The 11,535-nt window shown below is 35.5% G+C and overlaps 1 protein-coding gene across 1 annotated transcript; it reads right to left on the bottom strand.

The window, feature by feature from the left end:
* Window positions 1-414: 414 nt before the first annotated feature.
* Window positions 415-10,466, bottom strand: pold3 (polymerase (DNA-directed), delta 3, accessory subunit). Its single transcript, XM_051878250.1, has 12 exons — window positions 10,308-10,466; window positions 9,861-9,916; window positions 9,665-9,767; window positions 8,696-8,735; window positions 8,080-8,212; window positions 7,720-7,975; window positions 7,567-7,639; window positions 7,297-7,474; window positions 6,079-6,188; window positions 5,663-5,748; window positions 5,283-5,361; window positions 415-2,002 (listed from the first exon to the last, which is right to left on the bottom strand). Exons 1-12 carry the CDS (start codon window positions 10,362-10,364, stop codon window positions 1,797-1,799), a joined length of 1,377 nt encoding a protein of 458 aa, XP_051734210.1. The 5' UTR covers window positions 10,365-10,466; the 3' UTR covers window positions 415-1,796.
* Window positions 10,467-11,535: the final 1,069 nt, after the last annotated feature.

Genomic DNA, 11,535 nt, shown 5'->3' with positions numbered 1-11,535 from the left:
AATGTTCCATTATTGCTGTGTATTAGTGGTTTATATGGAAACCAAAAGGATCCAAACAGGTAGCTGAACAAGTGCACCTTTGAAGACTGAAGGTGAACCTGGAAACAGTTACACGCACTCTCCTGAAGCATCGGCGCATTTTTCCAACAACAGCTATGCAGTCGAGCAAAGGATTTACTCAGACAACGAGGCACCTAACATTTTAAACGGCTGTTTGATAAGGTATCCAGAATGGGCGCCTTACCTCACTCTACATCAACGAGAGGCCTGCACGGGGGGAGCTAAGGGAACGAGCAAACACCTAACAGCACAAAACAAACAAAACCAAATTGTTTTCCATTAAAGAATGCAGCTGGACAAAGTAATTGCTGTTAAAACACTTTTTTTTTACGTATCAAATGATCACAAAGAGGACAAAATCTGAATCTTTAATATACTGTATAAAACAAACAGAAATTCTCTCTTTGTTGGACCTCATGTTCAAAAGTACAATTACAAATGTTTTACAACAATATAAAGAACACTCTGTTCTTGCATTCGGTCACACACACTTGCTCAGGCTTAAGTTTAGGAGCCTTTCCTCAGGGAAAAAAGTGAGTTTATGGGGAATGATGTCTTGGCACAAAACGCTCAATTTCATGTCTGTGGCACTGGATCAGAAGAGCTTGGACTGATTTTGATGTGCATTTCCAGAGGCATGCCATTCCACACAGTAAGTTTAGTTTTGATAAATGGAAATGTCCAAGATCAACACAACCACAGTGCCAGAAACTGATGTCATTTAGAAATATGAAGCTCGGAGGAGAAAACAACTCGACTCACAGGAACCAAACAAGACAGCAAGGGAAAAACATTTTCTTGACCATTAAGAGGCTTTTTAATGGACTTAACTCATGAATGTCAGAGTAATTTCTGGCTAAAGCACTAATATTTCTTTTACAAGAATATTAATACAAACAAAAAGGAAAATTTTCCTTCGTCTGTCTATTCTAAAAATGGACAGATAATGACAAAATAACGTAACATGAATTTGCAAATAGATATTGTCAAGTAATGGTGGTTGGTCATATGCTTTCAGTAAGGACATCCAGCATGTAAATTTAAATGGATAGTTCACCCAAAAATGAAAATTCTGTCATCATTTACTCATTCTCAAGTTTTTCCAAACCTGTATGAATTTCTTTCTTCTGCTGAACACAAAAGAAGATATTTTATACCCATATTGAATATGGGAAACCAAACAGGCCTAGGGCACCATTGACTTCCATAGTATTTTTTCCCCCATACTATGGAAGTCATCAACTGTTTGGTTACCCATATTCTTCAAAATATCTTTTGTGTTCAGCAGAATAAAAAAAAATCATACAGGTTTGGAACAACTTGAGGATGAGTAAATGATGACAGAATTTCCATTTTTGGGTGAACTATCCCTTCAAGTGGATAGTCAGCAAAAAAGGTTGTTCATGTAGAAGCAGAAATCTACATTTTAATGTCTCTAAAGGGCCTTTCAGTGACAAACTGCTTATAGCATATGTGGTTCATAGGAAAGTCAGTGATGAAAATTAAGTGCTTAAAAGGAATAGTTCACCCAAAAAATGAAAATTGCCATTATTTCTTCACCCTTATGCTATTTCTTTCTTTTGTGTGCGTGCGTGTGTATATATTTACGTATGTACACATGTACGTATGTGTGTGTGTGTGTGTTTTGGAACAACATGAAGGTGAGTAATTAACAACAATTTTCATTTACAGGTGAACTATTCCTTTAAAAGTCCATGAAAGGAAAAAAACAACAATCATTTCTTCTGGAAAAATCCCATAATGGATGGCTGCTTTGTAGGTTTGTTAGCAGCAGAGGTCTTCTTCTGACTCTTTTCTTTTTTCTCTTCCTCCCTTTTTCCAAATGACTGCTTGAGTGAACTTGAGTCCTTGGCTTGACTGTTGGGTTCAGGCTCCTCTTCACTCTCAGAGTAAGACTCGCTCACATAACCCTTCTCGGTCACTAGGAAAACATACACTGGTTATTTGAGGTCAGAGAGACACTGTCAAGAATCATGTGGTGACCCATAACTTGGATTTACGTTTTTACAGAGATGTTGCCATACAATTCCTTAGGTGGCATAATTAATTTACTGTACTCATGTCTTGAAATACTGCCTCTGTAGACTGCACACTGTTTTAGAATGATACACATTTCAGACTGGTTACTCAAAACCTTCATCTGGTCAACCATGTATGTAACAGCAAATAAATAAAGAAAAAACAACATATGCAATGAGTTTTTACCACCATACAACAAAAATATCCACTTCAAAGAGTTATTGTGCTGAACAGAAAACTGGCATTAAGGAATGTGTAATATTAGACACTGCTAAGTACAAAAATAATACCAGTGGCTCGAAGTTATAGGAATCAAACAAAAACATTCCTGCTTTTGGTCTTCAAATACAAAGACTTGCTTCGCATGAACTAAGTAAAAAAATAATCTGAAATAAACAGTTTTAGAACAAACAGTTTGCCAGCTCTCTGTATTTCTGTCATATAACTTATGATTTACTCAGTGATTCAAGAGTTTCTGTCAGCACACATAAATGGTGTGCTTGTAAAGAGAGAGTTCAGTAACTGCCACATTCACGGCTATTTAAAGGAATCTCCCTGATTAAAGGAAAGAAAGGGTAAGCATAATGTCAAATTACCACAGAAAATATACTTTTAAAACACTGCATTGCAATATTTACGGCCTGGGCTTGTGTACTTCTATTGCAAGTCCCTTATTTTAACTAGGGAAAAAAAAAATCATGAGGGATGAGTAGAAATTATAACTGTAGTAACTGACAATATGCCACAAATGCTGTCAATACGAAATAATTTGTATTGAACCCATAACACTTATTTAACAAGTTTATACTTTTAAAACCACTGTCCTTTATATTACAGATTTGATGGTTTATGTATATGTGGAGTTGATCAACTAATATATTGCCTAGGCTGGCATCGGCTAATAAGTTTTTCCTGTTTAGCTGATAAGTGTTGGAAGCAACAGGATGTTTAAGAGCGCTAAGAAAACCAGCAACTGAGCGCAGATGCGAGTGTCATCTTTAAATTAGGGATGTTCATTTTGTTTTTCCCCCCCCGACGATAACTGATGCTCGTTAACTGATCATTAACTATTAACCGACAAGATTATTAAATTAGAATTAAATTAAATAAGAATGGATAAGAGTCTATGACCCATTAAAAATACCAACATTTGATTTCCAGGGGTTTAGTTTTACATGTGCAAATAGCAGCATAAACAACAAAACACAAGGATTCACAGAGTCACATCACACACATGCAAAAACAGAATAAAATTATAAATAAATAAATTAATAAATAAATGGGCCTAAACACAGAATATTTTTCACTTACATAATTAACAATTAACAGATTAACAAACAAAAGAAAAAAATGTGTTACAAATAGTATACTGTATGCTGAGTTTCGGGTCATTTTTGTGACACGCTCCACAAACAAGTTCACGGAAAGAAAAATGAGATGGCAGAAAGTGTCATCCTGTTTGTTTTCTTTATTTTACAAAAGCACAATGTTTTTATTGTGAGTGTACACAAATAAAAGTAAACCCTTTACAGTTTCAAATGACATCTTATCTGTATGACCATAAATGATGGAGTTGTTTCCGCTTGTTATAAGGAAACAATTTAAGTGATCGCACAGACGCCTCATGCGCGCTCACACACACACACATCAGTTCTAGCATTGCTAACTTGACATCGCAGTCTGTTCATTATCAAAATAAAATACTTTTCAAATATATAGTTACACTGCGCAATTTAAATAGCCTGTTGTACGATCTGTGGTGTTCAGTGTGCCCTACTGTGCTGTTATTCCAAGCACATTTTTGCGCATGGGAAGGATGATGTTTTACGTTGATATTGGAAAGTGCATGAAGTACGAAGTCTAGTTTACACAATAAATAATAGTTTAGCATCCAAATACACTACGAATATGGAAACATTTGGATTCGTGCAGAATGAGAGAGGTAGGCTACATGAGCCTAATGCCGGTTTCTGTTTCAGTTTCACTTTAAATGATTTTTTTGGCTTGATGTTTACATAACTACTTATATTTTTCATTCTTGTTCTGTCCTGAATACTATTAAATCTAAAGGATTTGTTGTGGAGGGAGGGGAACTAAAATAGCCTATAGCTATGTTTATAGCATTTGTAACATTTTTCTTAAACTTACTGGTATTTTAGGGTGTGTTCACACTTGTCATGTTTGGTTCGATTAAAACGAACCCTGGTGTGATTGCTCTGTTAGTGCGGTTTATTTGAATGTGTGAACGCTGCCATCTGAACCCTGATGCGCACCAAGACCGCTGAAAAGATGGGTCTCGGTCCGCTTCCAAACGAACTCTGGTGCGGTTTGAGTGATATATGAATGCAACACGGACCAAAGACATGTAAACGAACCAAAAACAGGAAGATAAGACCCTAAAAAAAGGACAGAATCCTCACGCATATCGGTTTTTCTAGTCATAGTTGCGACTTTACTTATCACAGGCATCAGACGAGCGTCTCCACGCAGCAGATCGTTTGTGTGTGTGACGGAGGGATTCCCGCCACTGTTTTGACTCCTTTACACATTTTATAAGCTCTTCACGAGTTCCCAGCTGGTCAAAATACCATCATATGCAGGCTACACACACACAACAAGCACATTTATCTCAGCACACAGCATTGTTTTGGATGTTCGGTAAGTTCCGTCTCAAATTAGTCAATACGTCATAAAATCTGACCAATCAGGTGGTGAACGTAACCCTATGCCTTTAGGTTCGGTAATAAAATTGCCAATCTGAACACTAATCAGACCAGGACTAGATGGGGTTTTTTTTTCTTTTTTGGTCCGGACTAAACGAACCAAACAAGTGTGAACGCACCCTTAAATTATTTCTGAATGTAATAAAATGTGATTTATATGCGACGTTTTTTTTTTTTTTTTTTTTTGTCTCAAAAGTGCAATTTTAAAATATACTTAATTACTTTTTAAACCATTTAACTGATAGTATTAATCTAGTATTAATCAGTACTGTCAGTTAATTATGAGCATCCCTACTTTAAATGCTTGATTTTTAAACTATGTAGGATTACAGAATCAGAGTTATGATATATATCAGCCACTGGACAACATATATCAGTATTGGCCATCAAAAAAAAAAAATCCATATAGGTCAACCACTAATCAAGACAATGAATAATGTCAACTGAAATTATACTTACCAAAGGAACCTTCTTCATCAACAAATGTGTGAGACTTTAAAACACGCCTCCTTTTCCTCCTCTTCACCTCTGAGCTCTCCTGAACATAATTAAATGGCAATATTACTTTATGTAAAATACAAGTGAGATGTTTGTGTTGTAAATTAACGTGACCTGTATGAGTTTCTTGCAAAAAAAAAAAAAAAAAAAAATACATTTTGCTTGATGGCTAGCTTTGAATGGCCATCAATGAGTTTGGTTATCTATCAGCAGGAGATAAATACCCATGCTAACCTTCTTGGTTTGAGTGGCTTGGCATGTCTAGGTCAACAAATAGAGTGAGATTGTGGCAGGACTAACTTTAGAAATGTTGTTACCAAAAAAGTGTTGGTTATGCTTACTTCTTGGTGTGAAACAGACTCTCTCTTCACTTGTTTTTTGGGGCTGGGAGTCCGTATGTTCGGCACAGGTGGAGAATCTGGCACAACTGGAAGAGGGAAGGAAGAAGAGACATCACATATATACATCTGTGTGTGATGTATGTACATATACATATGTATACACAGACAGAGGAAAAGATAGAATGAGAGAAGAAACACAATGAATGTTATCAATTAGCTTTTGTTTGTCAAAGAGCAGTTTTGATATTTTATTCAACACTCTGCCCAAAGGGGGAACCTTTTTCTTTGTTTTTCTTCATTTTGGGTCACAGAGCGCCTCATCTGGATTGATTCAAATTTACCAAGCATGACGTGAGCCTGTTTTTTTTTTTTTTTTCTTTCCCTTTTCCTTTGTTTTCCCCCTATCTCTTTCCTACCTTCATCATCACTGCTGTCTGGCTGGGGCTTCTTTATACGCCGTCTCTTCTTCTGTTGGCTCTCCATTTTCTCATCATCACTGTCTACAACCTCAGGACGCTTTGATTTACTTAGAGAAAACAAACATATTTTAGTTCACATTTATGAGGGCAAATATAACAATCTGTATTATTTAAGGAAATTTTAATAAAATCTTCTAATGTTGCATTATTTGCAAAATAATGGCCATGTATGCACTACATTTGTATATATTATACAAACACACATACAGCTCTGAAAAAACAAACAAACTACAAAATAAGCAGTTTCCTTGGATTTACGATTTATATGTATGTGTTTGAGTAAAATTAACATTTATTTTATTCCATAAACTTTTTTTTTTTTTACAAATTTCAAGCAAAAACATTGTCATTTAAAGCATTTTTTTTTTTTGCAGAAAATGACAACTGGTCATAACAAAAAATATGTTTTTATTCCTCAAAGAATAATGAAAATAAAAGTTCATATTCATTTTTAAACAACACAATACTAATGTTTTAACAGAAGAGCAAAGAAATCAATATTTGGTGGAATAACCCTGATTTCCAATTTAATGCGTCTTGGCATGCTCTCTACCAGTTTTCCACAATGCTGTTGGGTCTTTATGCCTCTCCCGGCACTCCTGGCATTCAAGCAGCTCGGCTTTGTTTGATGGCTTCTGACCTTCCATCTTCCTCTTGATCACATTCCAGAGGTTTTTAGTGGGGTTCAGGTTGGGAAAATGGGCTGGCCATGACAGGGTCTTGATCTGGTGGGTCCTCCATCCACACTTTGATTGGCCTGGCTGTGTGGCATGGAGCATTGCCCTGTGGGAAAACCAATCCTTCGAGATGGGGAACTCGAGCTGGGTTTACATGGGCCCTGATAATTTGATTGTAACCGGGCTAGTAGAACAGTCAGAATAAAAAAAAAAGTCACGAGCAACTATGATCTGGGGGTTCTTCAGTAAGGCTGGAATTTGGCACATCCGTCTTTGTGAAAGACGCATGACTAAAGCAACGTACAAGGTTATCCAAAAACATGGCAAAACATGGTATCTTTTTTGTTATTTTGACAGTTGTCATTTTATGCAAATATTATATATATATATATATATATATATATATATATATATATATATACACACACACACACACACACACATTTTAAAGGAAAAAAAAGAAACTTGTAAACCTTACTTTCGAGTTTCTTTTGATTCAACTTTTAAAGCACTGGACACCTTGGACTGTTCCTCTTTAATGGCAAACTCTGATTTGGGAGACGGCTGTGACTGTTTCATACTTGCAGTAACCGATGTTTCCGAGTCGCCATCTGTCTCTTCTTTGATGCTTTTATTAGGTTTTTCATCTACCTTTTCTAAATTTTACAGGAAAAAGTTTTGGTTATTACTGTACTTTAAGCCTTGTTTTGATTTTTTGACAATTGACAGAAGACAGAAAAACACTCACTTTGGGAAGGCTTTCCAAAGAAGTTACTCATAGGGTTCGCTTTGGAAGCCGGTTTGGTTTTTGATGTTTCAACCTACAACATATGAAACCATTATAAATTTCACACACAATCTAGTGTGTCATCAACCTTAAACTATAGATTTACACACTTACCAAGGTAGAATCGTCTTTCTGCTCTGTTTTCACTTCCTTGCTGGATTCTTGGCTCTTAGAAGCATTTTTGCTTGCAAACATTCCCATGATGCCCGTGGGCTGCTTAGCACTAGGTTTGGAGCTAGCAGAAGTGCTTTCATTCAAGCGAGGTTTACTGATTTCCTTCTCCACTGGAGGGACCAAAGCCATCTCCTGAGCTCTCTGCAGCTCTACAGATGACATGGGGACTGCTGCGGCACAATGTATAGCGCTGTACCTGATGAAAGAGGAGAAATATTGGAAGTGACAGTACTTTAGAGGAGGGGTCGCCCATATGATGCATGCACATGCCGCATTACAGGTTATATGAGGATCACTTACTTGTTGCAGTTCTTTAGGTTCTCCTTAACAGCATCGTAATCTGTACTGTAAAGTGGAGAACTGTCCTTCAGCTCCGCTCTCTGCACACTGTAGACATGCACACTGATCGTCACATCCATCTTTGCTTTAACAGCTGTAAAAAAAAAAAAAAAAAAGATTTATCATCAACTGAAAAATTTAAATTTAAAATCACATTAAATATTATTACACTTACGGCCTGAAATTTCACTTGGGTTACAGCCAACACATATTTACATAATATTTCTTTTTTATTATTATTATTATTATTATTATTTTGCTCCTGATATTTTTATATAAAAAGGGAGAAATAAAGTAATAATTATCAATAGAAATATAAATTAAAATAATACAAATAACCCCCCAAAACATTAGAATATAAAAAAATAAATTATATTAAAATAAAATTTTAAAATTAAAAATATATTATATATCACCCCCAAACAATTAAAATATATGTAAGCTACCACAAAACATAATTGAAAAAAAAAATCCCGATGTGTGAGATTAGTGAACCCCAAAATTTCTGAGCCAAGAATTATTGAATTTATAAAATGCTATTTGTTGTAATTTACAGATCCAAATTTGGTAATCTTACCATCAAGCTTGTCCTCACGTACTACTGACACTTTATGCCACTAAAAGGAAAGAAAGAGCTTTATTGCCAGAAACTAAAAGTTAAAAGGGTTAGTTCATCCAAAAATGAAAATAATGTAATTTATTACTCACCCTCATGTCGTTCCACACCTGTATGACCTTTGTTAATCTTCGGAACACAAATTAAGATATTTTTGTTGAAATCCGATGGCTCAGTGAGGCCTCCATAGCCAGCAATGACATTTCTTCTCTCAAGATCCATTAATGTACTAAAAACATATTTAAATCAGTTCATGTGAGTACAGTGGTTCAATATTAATATTATAAAGCGACGAGAATATTTTTGGTGTGCCAAAAAAAAAAAAAAATAACGACTTATTTAGTGATGGCCGATTTCAAAACACTGCTTCAGGAAGCTTCGGAGCATAATGAATCAGCGTATTGAATCATGATTCGGATCGTGTGTCAAACCGCCAAACTGCTGAAATCATGTGACTTTGGCGCTCCGAACCGCTGATTCGCCATGCTGCTTCATTATGCTCCGAAGCTTCATGAAGCAGTGTTTTGAAATCGGCCATCACAATATAAGTCATTATTTTGTTTTTTCAAAAATATTCTCGTCACGTAATAATATTAATATTGAACCACTGTACTCATATGAACTGATTTAAATATATTTTTAGTCCCTTTATGGATCTTGAGAGAGGAAATGTCATTGCTCCCTATGCAGGCCTCACGGAGCCATCGGATTTCAACAAAAATATCTCAATTTGCGTTCCGAAGATTTACGAAGGTCTTACGGGTGTGGAACGGCATGAGGGTGAGTAATAAATGACAGAATTTTCATTTTTGGGTGAACTAACCCTTTAAGGGAAATAATGTTAATTAACGTTAACATTAATAAAATAATGTTAATTAGGGAAACATTAATTTGACAATGGTGAAGCAATTTTCAGATCTCAATCCTTACCGTACTACCATTCTCAACACACTTGCCAGATACAAGGTAGGTGGCATGAAGGGGAGTCCCTGAACTCTCCCTGCGTTTCTGCTCCAAGTAATGATACAACATTCTGCAACAAAGTGACATGAACACTAGTGATTCCAACAGATTACGCTTTAATTAATACATTAAACGTGGCATCAATGGAAATGACAGGACTTACTGTTTTGCTGTGTTCACGTGGACTCCAAGAGTTAAACTGAGCCATTTGTAGGTGACCTGCAAAACACAAAATATAAATGCTGACTTGTAAATAAACTTATGCTTTATTCTCGTGCTAACTAAGTGCTGCAGAACACAGAACGTGTTCTTGGTCTGATTAGAGTCGGACTTAATTCATTAACAGTCAATGCGGGACCGCGTTGTTATGTGGTTGATTTACTAAAAAGAAACGACTCATAAGTGTCATTGTTTCGGAAATCAGACTGCGCTGAAAAAAACCCGTTAACGGAACCGAAGGTCACGAAAATCAATCGGTTATTCGTATTGGTTCCCAACGCTGGACAGTCGAGTAAACAAGCACGCAGCCACATGTAAGCATTCAGGTATCTCAGCCGAAATTTCACATTTACAAATGACAAAAACGATATAATTGTAAAGAATGACTTACGATCTTATTTTGATCATGCACAAATTCGTCAATATTGTCTAAATACAGGTCATCCATATCCGGAACGACTGGCAGCTAGTCCAAGTTTACGTTTGTGATTGAAAGACCTGCCAAACGCGGGAACTGCTGCTGAACCGTATTTACTTCCGGTCATGTGGGCTAGAGCGTCAAATAGAAGTCAGAGGTACTGTAGTCTACACACTTTATAACAAAACATGTGTATTCACTTTTTTATCATGCTTACGCCACCTATATTTTATCATAGGGTGTTAGTACGAGTACGTTTTCACTGATTTCATTTGCTGGCAGGTTCTTGTATGTTCATGCGACTTGAAATTTGTTTATAAAATATTTTATGAGCTCTTTAACCCTTACTAAATCTGGCAACCATGCGATCTGTCATAATGCCTATGAATAACTTGAATTAACTGTACCTATAACTTATTAACAACTTTATTTATGTATTTATGACAGTGTTGCCTGTACAAATTTCAAATTTTTATTGTAGCAGCATTGTTGTAACTATTATTTTATTATATTTTATCATTTAAGTTATTAAGAGACAATTATATATATTTTATGTTATTAAATTATGTTATATTTATGTTAAGTTATAATGTATTATTATTATTATGTTAGTTATTTAAAGTTATAGGTATTTTGACAAAAACTGTGGTTACCATGGTAGATTTGTCTATGGCATTGTTTAAAATGCTTTAATTTGCTGTTTCAGCAAAAGTCTGCAAGAAACAAAATATTTTTCTCAAAAATAGTTATGTGAAATAACTGAACTTATTAGCTTAGTTTCTCAAATGAATGCTTTTATTATAGCCCCTAGGTCACATACTTATTACAAACACATGTCTAGTCTTCAAGAACTGTATTACAAAGCAACAATTTCACAGAGAGGTAAACAATAGCCTATTAGTTTTATTATTCCAGCAGTGCTGTTAAATATTCAGGCAAAATAGCAGTTTATCATATAGGTTCCCCTTAACATGATGATTTGAAATCCTTGATCATCTGATGCTATTAGATGACAATCAGTGTTATATACACAACCATTAAACATATGTTAATCCTTAATGCATCTCTGACACATCTGTCCATGTACATTATTCCAAATCAAAGGCATGTGATGAGTTAAAGTACAGAGAACTATCATAGGTAAGACTGGATTCACATGGTGGACTTTTGAGGAACTTCTGCTACATCATTTTCAGTTCTC

The sequence above is a fragment of the Ctenopharyngodon idella genome, chromosome 21, assembly GCF_019924925.1.
Source record: "Ctenopharyngodon idella isolate HZGC_01 chromosome 21, HZGC01, whole genome shotgun sequence".
Taxonomy (NCBI): domain Eukaryota; kingdom Metazoa; phylum Chordata; class Actinopteri; order Cypriniformes; family Xenocyprididae; genus Ctenopharyngodon; species Ctenopharyngodon idella.
Note: the sequence above shows the minus strand (reverse complement) of the source record. Positions and strands in the feature narration are given on the sequence as shown.